This window comes from Psammomys obesus, unplaced genomic scaffold, assembly GCF_907164565.1.
Source record: "Psammomys obesus unplaced genomic scaffold, mPsaObe1.curated_primary_1811, whole genome shotgun sequence".
Lineage (NCBI taxonomy): Eukaryota > Metazoa > Chordata > Mammalia > Rodentia > Muridae > Psammomys > Psammomys obesus.
Genome location: NW_026596129.1, coordinates 1,248,976 through 1,264,087, shown reverse-complemented (window position 1 = coordinate 1,264,087; position 15,112 = coordinate 1,248,976). Strand labels below are relative to the sequence as shown.

General features: G+C 37.4%; 1 protein-coding gene across 1 annotated transcript in view; it reads left to right on the top strand.

The window, feature by feature from the left end:
- Positions 1 to 14,374, top strand: part of Tmlhe (trimethyllysine hydroxylase, epsilon) — a 56,691-nt gene extending 42,317 nt beyond the window's left edge. Inside the window, exons 6-8 of the mRNA XM_055591877.1 lie at positions 86 to 322; positions 10,473 to 10,611; positions 12,364 to 14,374. Of these exons, the coding sequence (XP_055447852.1) occupies positions 86 to 322; positions 10,473 to 10,611; positions 12,364 to 12,495 (508 nt within the window). The 3' untranslated portion in view covers positions 12,496 to 14,374. The remainder of the gene's footprint in view (positions 1 to 85; positions 323 to 10,472; positions 10,612 to 12,363) is intronic.
- The last annotated feature ends 738 nt before the right edge of the window (positions 14,375 to 15,112 follow it).

Genomic DNA, 15,112 nt, shown 5'->3' with positions numbered 1-15,112 from the left:
AAAGTAGGTTTAGAAATCATTTCTGATATAATATACTAAAATCTTAATATCCACTGAACAGAATAATTTGCTTTGCTTTCTTTAGCATTCAGGTATTCCATTGTCTTAAGCATGAAGGAACAGGTGGCAGGACGCTGCTAGTAGATGGATTCTATGCAGCACAACAAGTACTTCAAAAAGCACCGGAGGAATTTGAACTCCTCACCAAAGTGCCACTGAAGCATGAATATATTGAAAATGTTGGAGACTGTCACAACCACATGATTGGAGTTGGGCCAGTCTTAAATATATACCCATGGAATAAAGAGCTGTATTTGATCAGGTGAGTACCAAACAACTCTTCTCCCGTGTTATATATTTATTCTATATGAATCTCTTGATTAATTTATCCAGTTCTCTCCTGGAGTCATCATTTGGTTGTCTTACAGAGTTTATAATGTATCATATTCAAATTCTTGCTCATAGACTCTGTTCACCTTAGGCTCACCTTGCTACATATTCACTCATGTTTCATTGAATGACATATCCACCCAATCGCCCAAACAAAAATCTGCCTTCAGCTTGTCCATCTCTCTCACACTATGTAACCAATCTAACCATGCTTACCTACTATTTTTCTCAAAGGAGCCTATCCACAATGCCACTCTTTTTTGTGTGAGACCACTGTCACTTCTATACATTGATTTCACCTTTACCAACCTTTTATCCATTTTATGTACTGTCCCTAGAGAAATCTTTAAATTTTTTATTGGTTATTATGTGTGTATGTGTTTATATGTGAGAACATACAGATATATACATACATGTGTGTGTGTGTGCCATTGCACATGTGTGAAGGTCACAGGAACACTTTTCAGGGGTTGGTTTTCTCAGTATTGGATCAAGAAATCAAAGTCAGGACAGACATGTCTTTAATCCCAGCACTTGGGAGGCAGAGGCAGAGGCAGGCATATCTCTGAGAGTTTGAGGTCAGCCTTTTCTACAAAGCGAGTTCCAGGACTGTTATACAGAGAAACCCTGTCTCAAAAAGCTAAAAAATAAAAAATAAATAAATAAAAGAAATCAAAGTCAGGCCTTTTGTATGTATGTTATAGTAAATATAATATATATTGTATAATATATACACTTGTACATATATTTGTATACTTGTACAACAAGTGTATATATATATATATATATATACACATATATATATGTGTATATATACATGTATGTGTATATATATGTGTGTTTATATATTTATATATATAAATTTTATATATTATATAAATATATTATATATAAATTATATATAATATATATATATACACATACATATATATATATATATATATATATATATATATATATATATATATATACACATGTACAACAAGTACCTTTACCTGCTGAGCCATCTCCCTGGCCCTAAAGTAATTTTCTGGAAATAAAAATCTTACTTTCTCACACTCCTTTTAAGATCCTACATCCAAGCTAGGAAGTGGCAGTTGCAAGCCTTTAATCCCAGCATTAGGGAGGCAGAGTCAGGTGGATCTCAGAGTTTAGGGGCTGGTCTACAGAGCCAGTTCTGGGATAGCCAGAGCTATTACACAGAAAAACCTTGAAAAACAAACAAACAAAAACCCAACCAACCAACAAACAAAAAGCTCCTACATCGAATCATTATCTTCTAAGGAACCCAAGTAATTCTTATAACATACAATTCTACATGGCTTGACCCCTTCTTACTGTTGTTCAACTCATACTACGGTTTCTAAACACATTCTGCCTAAGATATACTGCATTGCTTTAGGTTTAAGTTGTTTTCCATGTTGCAGCCATTTTTTTATGTTATTTTACTTCCACTTAAGCTAGCTTCTACAGTGCATTGTTCTTCCACAAATAACTTTCTTGAGTATCTACAAAGACATGGACACTGTTTTTTTATTCCAGAGATATAATTGTGAGAAAAACATGAGAAAATTCATGCCTGTATAGAATTCTAATTATAATTAAAAGGGGCTATTTTATTTTTTAAAAGCAAATGTATAGTATATCAAATGATATTAACTACTAGAAAAAAGGAAGGAAGGAAGGAAGGAAGGAAGGAAGGAAGGAAGGAAGGAAATGTGGAGTACAGAGGTAGCTTGAAAAGAGCTGCAGAAGGTAACTTGATTTAGTACAGAAAAGGTCAAATCACGACTATCATTCAATGATTTACGGCTTTAATCAAGTCACTTAACCTATTTGTCATGATTTTGAGTTCCAATAATAATATCTACCATACCCATTGTTGAAACTAAGTTGCCATCTCTGTTCTTTACCCTGATAGGTAGAAGGAATTGTGTCAATAGTAATTCATTTTTCTTATCCCAGACACACTCTCTCAGTCATTTCTTGTATACCCACTACATAAAATAAGGAGTAGGTCCAACATTTTATTATGAACACCTTAACAAATGGAAAAATTAAAGTCATTTAATGTGGAAAAAACTCAGCCTCCCATCTACATCCCACCATTAAGATATTGCTATTCTTGTTTTATCATGGAGCCCTCAATTTCTCTATTTATCTGTCATAGTTAGTTTTTATGTCAACTTGACTCAAGCTCGAAGTCATCTGAGAAGAGGGGCCTCAAATGAGAAAATGCTTCCATATGATTGGCCTCTAGGCAAGCTTGAGGACATCAGTAATTCATGTGGGAGGGCCTAGCCCATTGTTGGTGCAGGTACCCCTGGGCTGGTGATCCTAGGTTCTATAAGATACCAAGCTAAGCAAGCCATGAAGAGCAAGCCAGTAAGCGGCACCCCTCTATAGCCTCTAGCTACAGATTCTTCTCCTAGGTTACTGCCCTGTTTGAGTTCCTATCCTGACTTCCTTTGATAATGAGCTATAATATGGAAGCTTGAGCCAAATGAATGCTTTCTTCCACAAGTTGTTTTGATCATGGTGTTTCACCACAGCAATAGAAGCCCTAACTATGACACCATCCATCCACCCATCAGTTGATCATATTTTTGAAATACTTTAAAATATCTACCCATCAGTTGATCATATTTGACATATTTTAAAGTGCATTTATAAATATATTTTGCACTAAAATACTTCAATATCTATATAAAATAGAGTTCAATATGGTTTTATACTTTTTGTTTTCAAGTGAAAAGTACATATAGTGATGTTTTAAAATGTTAAATATAAACTTATAGATTTTTGAGAAATGAGTATACTTCTGTGGCATGAAGTATATCAGTATATCTATATCAGTATATATCCTCAATAGAGAAAGTATCTTTCTATTTTCCAGTCAGACTCTGCATATGTACCTCACTGTTTGTTTCCTTTTTTCTTTAAAAAACTATATCTAAGTTTTTATAGTTTGATTTCATCATGATTGAAATTGCTATAAAAATTCCTATAAAAGTAATTTTTGAATATATATTTTCATTTCAATCAAATAATACCTAAGGGTGAGTAGTAATTACTTTTCTCATTGCAATGACAAAATACCTAACAAAAGCAATTCACCGGGAAAGACAGATTTGTTCTGGCTCGTAGTTAGATAGTTACATAGCTGGTAGCAAGTTACAACCCACAGTCAGGAATCAGCTATGAATGCTGATGCTTACTTAGCTCACTTTTTCCTTTGTAGTCAATGCAGGACTCTGGCCTATGAAATGGTGCCATCCACATTCAGGGTGGGGCCTTCTTTCCCAGTTAGGTGATTGTAGATTCTGTCAAGTTGATAATCAGTGTTAATAATCACAGAATAGAACTGATATGTCATAGAGTCCAAGAATGTTTAGTTTCAGCAAATAACATGTTTTACCAGACTATTTGCACCATTTTATACCTTCATAAAGGATGAAAGTCAACATCTGCTCCAAGTCCTTGCCTATACTTGGTGTTGTTACTTGTATTAATTTTAGGTGCCTTTATAGACACTTTTTAAGGCTAATTCTTTCCTCATGATATTGTCAACAACAAGTAAAATATTAGAGAGATTCAATTACCTAAAAGTAAGTTGCACAGATTTACTCTTTCCAAGTTTCAGTTGTGTTATGTGTAGAAGGGGACTATTAACAGTTTTCCTTCTAGGATGGTGAAATAATTCACTGAAATAGTATTTATACAGGCACCAAATCTATAGAACTAGAAGTCTCCAGAAATGACATTTACTGTCAACACCCTATTAAAGACTGCTTCCTCACCTCATAGGGACATGGATACTAAAAGCCTGAGAGAAAACACTATTCATTATGGTCTTTCATTTGATTCACTGATAGTAGTCCTGTGAGTCCCACTAGTTTATTTCACATATGAGAAAAAAATAATATTGTAAATATTTATGTTTTCTGATGAACACGTGATGGTTGGTTGAACCATTTGAATGGGTCAGTTGAAAAGGGGCATGACCCACAATTTGAGAACTTCTGGTCTAGGGGGACCACAAAGAACCAGAGCTTCCACTGAGGTAGTAGCCACACCCATCTACATTGGCACTTCCCACAACCTTCCTCCCGCAGAACATGACTCCTCAGCTACAAAATCACAAATGATATCCACATTCTTCTCCCAGATGCCTTATGCTGCATTCCATGTTTGTACATGCACCTTCCCTTCCAACCCATAATAGATAAAACTTACTAGAAGCTCAGATACAATTTCAGAACAAGAGACAAATTTTCTATCAGTGTACAGTAGAGCACTGCATCTATTGTGGCCTGAGAAAATATCCAGAAGCCATCATAGTATATCAAAACTATAACATGTATCTTTCATAACAGTAGCAAAATTGCAGCTATGAAGTACTAAGGGAAATAATTTTATTCTTGATGGTTACCACAACATGAGAAGCTATATCATGGCACTATGAAGGTTGAGAACCACTGACTTAGAAAATATTACATGGTCATATTCAGCTTTTGGATATACTTCCAGGATTACATGATAGAGATAGATGGGATTTTTTGTTCTTCCTTTAAGAAGTGTCAGAATCACTGCTCAACACACAGATCCTCCTGCCTCTCACTGCCTCCATGTGTCTTATTGTTCTTTTAAGGAATGTGGTTGTTATCAGGGCTGCTGTAATGCACGTGCATCCAAAAGCATACTAAATTCAAAGCAGTTATTTCTGTATGTTCTGTCGCAGTTCATAGATCTCAATGAATGCATAGTAAATACTAATAAAATGTAAAGAACTTTTACAAAAAAAGAATATTGGTTTTGATCATGCTGTGTACTAAACCCAACAAATGTCATGTGATGTCTTGAAGAGAACCATTTTTTTTCTCTTTGAAAGAAAGACCTTTGACAATGTCTACTAAAATCTGACAATATACATGCCTTACAACCCAGAAATCCTATCCTTAAGTTTATACCAGGAAAATTGTTGAATGATTATTAATATTTAATATTGATTTATATTTCAACAAAGCAGTGGTTATTCCTTAACTAGCTATATACCCAAATCACCACACAGAGACTAGGATTTATTTAATTAACTTAGAGCACAATGCTGAGCTATGGAGAGAATAGGGTGGGATATCCTGGTCTGGTGAGGGAAAGAGAAAAGGTAGAGTGTGAGGGAGATCAAGAGAAAAGGACTGGGAAATATCATGAGAAATTAACTAGACCGAAGATATAACTAAAAAACAAGTATAATGTGGGAAATCTGAATGAGAGGAAGTTAATAAGGGCTTGGAGGTTTAGGATGGAGTAATTATAGCACAGCATTGTGCTCTAGGTTAATTAAATAAATCCTAGTCTCTGTGTGGTGATTTAAGGAATGACTGCTGTTTACTGAAATATAAATCAATATTAAATATTAATAATAATTCAACACAAGATGAATACTTACATTTATCAAAATATGTAATAGAATGTTCATGTAAGCACTACTTATAATAGTTCAAAGTGAAAACCACTCAAGTTCATTAACAATAGAATTAATAAATTATGGAATGATCATGCAATTAAGTTTCATACAGCACCAGTAATGAGTAACTACTACTAAATGATGAATTTACTAACTGCAATATTAACTGATAGATGCCAGACACAAAAGAGAAAATACCATATGATTCCATTTATGTAAAACTCATTATAAGTAATGTTTAATGAGAAAAATCAGATGACAATTGTCCTTGGGTAGGAGAAAGAGTGAGACTGGAAAGGGGATCAAGAAAATGCTACAGTGTTCTGACAATAATTGCTATATCTCATTAGCAATGGCATGAATGTCACCATGAAAATGCATCAAGATTTATTTGTGTCCTCTCATATATATATGCTCCTTAGTGTTATGATTAGAGGTATTCACACCACACCTGAACAGAAGAACATTATCTTAATAGAGACTTTTCAGTGGTCCTCATGGTAAGTAGGCAAAGCCCAAGGCTTTGCCATGCCCTGTATAACTACAAATATAATCATGCCCCTGGCTACTTCCTCTGTTTCCTTTCTTCGATCCTAATTCTCCTTGATTACTCAGTATCTCAAGGAGATGTTGGCTTTCTTGGTGGTTTGTGAACAAGATAAAATGCTTTCTATCTGATGACTTTGTATTTGTTATTCTTTCTGCCTTAGCGTAAACTTCTGTCACTTCTCCAAAAATCTCTTCAGCACTCAAAAACAAAAATTATAGTTACCGGTAGACACACGTAACTGTATTTTTACACAGCATCCATAACTAGCTGAAATTATCTTATTTATAAAATATATATATATTATATATATATATAATATATATATATATATATTTGTTGCATTTATAACTTTGCATCCTCAATAGATTATAAATTTCCCAAAAGCTTAGTGTAGCACTCATTTTTAAACTCTCTTTTATTTGGGGTGTTTAGGCCTCTACTTCCCTTCCAACCTCCCAACACTATATAGAAGAGAGAAGGTTAGTGGAGAGAGGGACCACAGACCCCTTTACTTCTCCCAAATGTTTAGGGTTGAAGGATTCTTTTGGGAGTTATACCAGTCTCAGTCAAAAGCAAATACGGCCAGCAGTCTCCTCCAAGCCACTGCACCCCAAAGCATTTCTCTCTGTCTGTCCACATGCCACCATTGCACACCACACCTTCTCTTTCTGGGATCTCAGATTTATTTTTTTTCTTTTAGTGTTATTATTATTATTATTAATTGCAATTTATTCACTTTATAGCCCAACTGTAGCCCCCTTCATCATCGCCTCCCAGTCCCACCCTCCTTCCCACTAACTCCCTATGCCTGTCCCTTAGTCCACTGATGGGGAGATCCTCCTCCCCTACTATCTGACCTAGCCTATCATGTCTCATCAGGACTGTCTGGATCTGCTTTCTCTGTGGCCTAGTGAGGCCACCTCACCAAAGGGAGGTAGATGATCAAAGAGCAGACGACCAAGTTCATGCTAGAGACTGACTGACCCTGCCCTCCTTACTAGGCAACCCAAATGGACACTGAGCTGTACATGGGCTACATCTGACCAGGGGTGGGAGGGGGGGTCTAGGTCCTTTCCATGTATCATCCTTGGTTGATTCATCAGTCACTCCAGGACCCCCCAGGCCCAGATTTTTTAATTTCGTTAGCCTCCTTATGGAGTTCCTGTCCCTTCCAGGTCTTTCTATCTACCCCTTCTTCCATAAGATTCCCTGCACTCTGCCCAAAATTTGACTATGAGTCTCAGCATCTGCTTTAATACCCTGCTGGTAGAGTCTTTCAAAAGCTCTCTGTAGTAGGCCCCTATCCTATTCCCTGTCTTCTCCTGCTTCTGGTGTTTATCCTGTTTGCCCTTCTGAATGAGGATTAAGCCTCTTCCCTAGGGTCCTCCTTGTTTAGCTTCTCTAGGACTATAGATTTTAGTATGTTTATTCTATATTATATGAATAATATCCACTTCTAAGTGAGTATATACCATGTGTTTCTTTCTACTTCTGGCTTACCTTACTCAGGATGATCTTTTCCTTGATTTCTTGGATGTTTTGTTTCAGGAACTTTTCTGTTTTTATGTTTTCTTTGAGAGATATATCAGTTTCTTAAATTGTATCTTCAGCACCTGAGTTTCTCTCCTCCATCTCTTGCATTCTGTTGGTGATTCTTACCTCTGTGGCTCCTGGTATTTTGTTAGATTTTCTATCTCCAAGATTTTCTCAGTTTGGGTTTTCGTTATTGATTCTAATTTTGTTTTCATGTCTTTCACCTTTTCCTTCACCTGTTAGATTGTGGATTCCTGTCTGTCTATGATGGCTTCTATTTATTTGGGTGTATTTGTCTGTATTTCTTTGAGAGATTTGTTTGTTTCCTCTTTATGTGCCTGTAACAACTGGATAAGCATAGATTTAAGATCATTTTCCTATGTTTCACGTGCATTTGAATATCCATTGATTCTTGGGGTTGCTGGTGAAGCCATGATGTCCTGGTGTTTGTTGGTTCTGTTCTTATGCCAACATTTAGCCATCTGGTTGCCAGTAGCCTTGGCTGATTGTTTCTGGAGCCTGAACTGCAGACTAGGTCTACCAGTCTCTGGAGTCTGGAGTAGTCTTCAGGAATATGAAAGAGTTCAGGGGCTCGAGAATGGGTGCTGGTGATTCAGATGCAGCTAAGGAAGGAAGGTCACAGGCACATGTGTGCAGACGCAGGAGTGTGCATGAGACCATGCCTTGAAGGCTAGGGGACAAGCGGGCACAGGTGCCTGGAAGAGCAGGGCATAAGTGCAGGTTGGGGTGCTGGCACTGTTTGAGGACACAGTGGGCATGAGCAGGTGCCCTGAATGGCCCAGTGTGGGTGGCAATTGCAGAGTGTCTCAGCTGGGAGCTAAGTCATGACCCACAGTCTGCTCCTGCCACTCAGATCCACCTGGGCTGCACCTTCTTGGATCCAGGAACCACGTACTTCTGCTGTTTGCCTGGTCTCCACCGGATGACCCACAGAACAGTGGCTTTGATGTTGGGAGTGCTGTCTCAGGAATCCCGATGCTGCCCAGAGGGGAGTAGGCGGGATCCAATGTCTGGCTGCTAGAGCTGAGGGTCCCTGGATCTGGGTCTCCGCAAACGCTAGCAAGAATAGGTGGAAAGTGCAAGGTCCCCACAGTTCATGACTCTCAGATTTGGGCTACAGAGATGGGGACCCTGGACCTGATGGACTCCAAATGTCTCAGAAAGCCAAATGCTGCCCACAGGGGAACAGGAGGCATCCAATGTCTGATTGTTGGGTCTGAGGGTCCCCAGACATGGGGTTCCACTCGCACTTGCCTGAGTATGCAGACAGCCCAGGGGGCTCACGGTTAGTGACTGTCAGATCCGGGCTACAGCTATAGAGGCCCTGGATCCAACTGACCACAAATGTCCCAGGATTCCCGATGATGCCCACAGGGGAGTGGGAAGGATCCAAAGTCTGGCCGCTAGAGCAGAGGGTCCCCGGACCTGGGGCTAATCCTTTGCCGATGGAGCACACAAAAGTGCTGCGGGTCCACAGCTCACCACTCCCAGATCCCAGAGATTTCTATGGGGAGGAGGGGTAGATCCAATCAGCCCCAACCCACAGATTGTCCCCTCTAGCCTGGGAAGCCTAAAGTTAATGCTCTGGATCCAGCTGCCTGTCCTCTCATCAGTTTCGGAGTTTCAGATCCTCTGTCCTTCAGATACAATACAAACTGGTCACCACCATCTTGGAACTCTACTAGTCTCCAATTTCTATCCTCAGAGCCGTAGACTACACCTCTCTTGAAGCCACATGAGGCAGGCCTTTACCAGCTGTTAAAGTCCATGCCCCGCATGACAGTTATCATCTGTGGACAAACTAAAGCCCAAACTAAAAGCCCATAGTTGGGAGTAAAGCAAAAACATATTTATATAACATAACTGAGTTTATAGAGAAACCAAAACTTCCATTACAACTCAAATGATGTCTTCTATGTTCATCATTGCATATTTATTTCCTAATAAACTCCTTGGTAATAGCAGGTGCTCATGTAAGTGTAATTGCTGAATAAGTAACATACTGAATGAAGATCTCTGAGTAAAACTGTCTACTAAGTTATAGCTAGTATATTTTTTCCACAAAGGGAAATAATTTTGGAATTATTTTTTTTTAAGATAGCTTTGTTTCTACAACTTATGTTGTCTTCCTTAGTTTAATGTAAACAGCTAAAATCTCCTAATGCTTTCAAGAGACACACTTTAGATAAAACAACAAATCTTAAAAAAACAAACAAAGAAACCAAACCAAACACACAAAAATTCAACAACACCCTGAGATTGGAGAAGTCAACTAGAGCTTAACTTTGACTCTCTACCCAAGAGTCTCCAAAGAAAAACAAAATGTGACCAGCAGTTACTAGAATTTTCTTTCCTCTGGTGCTGTATTCCTAAGAGTGTCTTGATACATTGACATTTCAAGTGTGAAACTAACAGTAAACACAGGGAAAAGCATTATCTGAAACAGTTCAATAAGCAATAAATGTCTTTATCATGTTTCTGAGATCTTTATTTATCATGTTTCCATATAAGGTACAACAACTATGACCGAGCTGTCATCAACACTGTGCCTTATGATGTTGTCCATCGTTGGTATATAGCACACCGAACCCTAACACATGAATTAAGAAGGCCTGAGAATGAGCTTTGGGTCAAACTGAAGCCTGGAAAGGTAGGTCCCAAACTCTATAACGATATCAAGTAAGCTTGCCATGCAAAAATAAGAAAAGAATGAAACATGTTTAATATGTGAGGTCGTGTTACAAAAGAAAAAAGATTTTTTTTCGTACGTCCTAGGTATTGTTCCTGGTCCTGCCATCCATTCACTGATGATTGAAAGCAGGCACCACTCTATCTCTAAATATGAGACACTCTTAATGATGAAAGGATTTAAGTAGGATCCTTCCAGCTTAATGATTCCATTTTTAAATCTTGAGATTTCCTCTAACTAAAGATTAGCTTCAGGTAGCACTATACCTAATTATCTGAGAAAGCGCCAGATTGATTTCCAAAGTGGCTGTAAAAGTATACATTCCCACCAGCAATGGAGGAAGGTTCTACACCTAGGCATATATCCAAAATATGCTGAAATATAGTTAGGACATTTGCTCAACGATGTTCATAGCAGCTTTATTTGTAGTAGCCAGAATCTGGAAACAACTCAGATGTCCCTCATCTGAGGAATGGGTACAGAAATTGTCACACATTTACACAATGGAATACTACTCAGCAATTAAAAACAAGAAAAATCATGAAATTTGCAGGCAAATGTTGGGAACTAGAAAAGATTATCCCAGAAGCAGAAAGACACACATGGTGTGTATATATATATATATATATATATATATTCACTTAGAAGTGGATATTAGACATATAATATAGGATAAACTTACTAAAATCTATACACCTAAAGAAGCTAAGCAAGAAGGAGGACCCTGGGTAAGATACTCAATCCTCATTCAGAAAGGCAAACAGAATAGATATAGGAAGAGGTAGAAAAGGGAACAGGACAGGAACCTACCACATAGGGCCTCCGAAAGGCTCTACCCAGCAGGGTATTGAAGCAGATGCTGAGACTCATAGCCAAACTTTGGGCAGAGTGCAGGGAATCTTATGAAATAATGGGGAGATAAAAAACCTGAAGGGAATAGGAGCTCCACAAAAAGAGCAACAGAACCAAAGTAGCTGGGCCCAGGGGTCTTTTCTGAGACTGATACAACAAACAAGGACCATGCATAGAGATAACCTAGAACCCATGCACAGATGTAACTCATGGCAGTGCAGTGCCCAAGTAAGGGGAACAAGAGCTGTCTCTGACATGAAATCAGTGGCTGGCTCTTTGATCAACTCCCTCTGAGTGGGGAGCAGCCTTACCAGGCCACAGAGGAAGCCAATGAAGCCAGTCCTGATGATACCTGATAGGCTAGGGTCAGAGGGAAGGGAAGAGGACCTCCCCTATCAGTGGACTAGGGGAAGAGCAAGGGAGGAGAAGAGGGAGGGGGGATTGGGAGAGGATTAGGTAGGGGGCTACAGCTGGGATAAAAAGTGAATACACTGTAATTAACAAAAACTATTTTTTTTTAAAGAATAGCTTCAGCCTTACACAAAACATAATTGAGAAAGTATAAACTGAAGATTACAAACTTCCTGATTGGCTTTGAAGAAAAGATATTTGCTCAAAGAGCATAAGCTTCTTAGGTGCACAGAATTTATAAACTATTTTCTTTTTAATTGCTGTTTAGCCTGCTACAGGGTTAGATATATCTTTTTTTCTTTAATTTGCTTAACATCAAAAGAAAAATATTTCATCAGGTGTAGCCTATAGAATAATCTAAAATGATCTTTCAGTGATCTCTTCTGACTTAGATTCCCTAAGATTTGCCCTTGTTCTGATTGTTTGCTGTCTTTTTTTATACATTCACAGGTATTATTTATAGACAACTGGAGAGTCCTTCATGGCAGGGAATCATTCACTGGCTATCGTCAACTCTGTGGCTGCTATTTAACAAGAGATGATGTATTGAATACTGCTCGTCTCTTGGGACTTCAGGCTTAAAATTGAAAACACTGGGATTACAAATACACTAGGCACCCTACCACCAAAATTTTATATCAACAAAGCAATATTTTGTCAAAATTTGCTTCATGTTGTCACCTTACCATACTATAAAACAGAAGCTTTTCCTTACTCTAAAAAAAAAAAAAAAAAAAAACAACAACTTGTTAAAGAAAGGGGGCTTCTGAGTTATCTAATGTCACCACCTAGTATGATAGCCTTCTTCCCAAGTTATAATTTGAGCCTTTTGATGTAATTATAATCACAGTACTTAAGAATTATAATCTCCATATTAAAAGGAAACCAATAATATTGAATAATTTGTCTTCAGCTAAATCAGAATGCAATACATTCTAGAAATGACAAAATACTGATAAAGCAACATTTGCAAAATGTTTTCATTTTTTTATAATTCATTTGACTAATAAATTGTGCTTACTTGTATTTTGAATATAACCTATAATATCTTCTATTCCCTTCCAGTTTCAGCAGATGATAGGAAATTGCTTTTCTTTTTAATGACTGAATGGTATTTCATTGTGTCACATTTTCATTACCTGTTAATGGAAAACAAGATCGATTCCATATTTTAGCTACTATGAATACTATATTGACAAACATGGGCATGCAGATATTCTGTAATACACAGGTTTAATTTTCCTTGGGTGTGTAATATACCCAGAGAGGTCATATGGATAATACAGTACTTTTATTTCTTTAACATTCTTGAGTTCTGTGTACTGTTTCCAATAATGCATAAATTAGTAAATTTACATTCCCACCAACAGTGTAATGAGCCTTTTCAGAGTATATTCTCACTAACTTTTGTACTTTTTGGTGTTGATTATTGCAATTATAGATAGATCAAAATGGTATCACATTGTGGTTTTTCAATTGGCTTTTTCATGAGGCCTAGTGATATTTAGCAACTATTCAAATATCTCTTGACCATTTTGTGTTCTTTTGAGAAATGTCAATCTAGAATTCTTGCCAATTTTTAGTCAATTATTTGTACTTTAACTTGAATTTTTGAAGTTTCCTACATATTTAAGACAATATTACCATTTCAGATGTATAGTTAACAAACATTTTTATCATTCTGTAGGTTTTCCTTTACTCTGCTGATACTCCTTTATTCTTGCTATGTGAAAGCACATTAACACCCTTAAATGTTACCCAGGACTCCAAAGTAAAATCTATTAATACTAACTATTTTCAATACTGAGAGGAATCAAAAGTGCTTAACTGCTAAAAACAAAACACCAGTCTATTAGCTATCAGATATAGGCCATTATAATATGTCATGCCATCTGTGGTCTCTTTGTGCGAGTCAGATAATGAGAATGAAAAAAAAATATCATTTTAGTATTGTATTACAGAAATAGTTTTTCATCTTACAAGCATGCTAAAAGATGCCCAGGAACCCTAGTACATCTACTTTGGACAGTACTTTAAAAAGCAAAGGGCTAGAATCTTGGTTCTTTGGGTCAACCCTTTATTTCATTTGCCAGCATATGAAAGGGCTTAGCTGAAACCCTACAGCTTTGCCTTGTAATCTCCTATGAATATAGGAGAATTTGCAGTCTCTCTCTCTCTCTTTCTCTCTCTCTCCTTCTGTCTCTCTCTCTCTTTCACACATACACATATGCACAAACACACAGAACTGAGGGTCCAAATGTATACTAGGTTCATCTATTCACAGAACTCATCATGATAGATGTGTGCTTCCAGAGTACGTGATATTACTAGGTAAACTTGTATTTTGGCAGTTGGATAGCATTTACAAATGTAAACTCTCTTCCTCCATTTCTGCTGATCTTTTCATATCCCTTTTCTTTAAATGTTATACACATTAATTATAAAAATTTGACAGACACAATTTAGTGCTTTGATTCCTTTATGCCTTCAGTGGTGGTGGCATAGGCATATGATGATTGTTTAAAAATATTTTTTCTTTGATCATTTCATAATTGCATATAATATATTTTGATCATATTTACCTCCCACCATCATCCTCAATTATCTCCCTCCCTCTTCAGCCAACAAGTCCTTCTACTTTCTTGTGTTTACTCTGGCCAGCAGATTAGGAGAGGGTGTATTGGGCAGGATAACTAACATTAAAGACCTTTGGAAAAGCCATGTGGAAACTTCCTGCTGTAGAAGCTTCCTAAAATCGAAGGAAGTCGAACCCAGTAACCCTTTGGACTCTCAGTGCAGTGTGTGTGTGTGTTGTATGCATGGGTTAACACTTTCAAAGTTGTTGGTCAGTGGAGTCCCTTAAACGGCCCTCCCAAACATTATATGCTATTACCAGTGTTCATGGTTATCCTCCAGGACTACATTATAATACCCTGTTTACTGAAGATACCACATAGTCCAGTCATAGAACATAGAGAAACCAAGCTTTGTACTGACTGGGAAGCTTCAACCCTACTGGATAGCTCTCATAATGCTGGATGGTACTGTGCAAACTACCAAGTGCAGGGTAAATTAATCAATAGTCTTACCCATCTGTTAACTCTACAAGCTACAACAGTGACTAGTTGGGCAAAATGATCCTACTGTTGTAATTGGTGTCAATGTTGTGGAAGGAACCAAACACTTTCTGATTGGATTT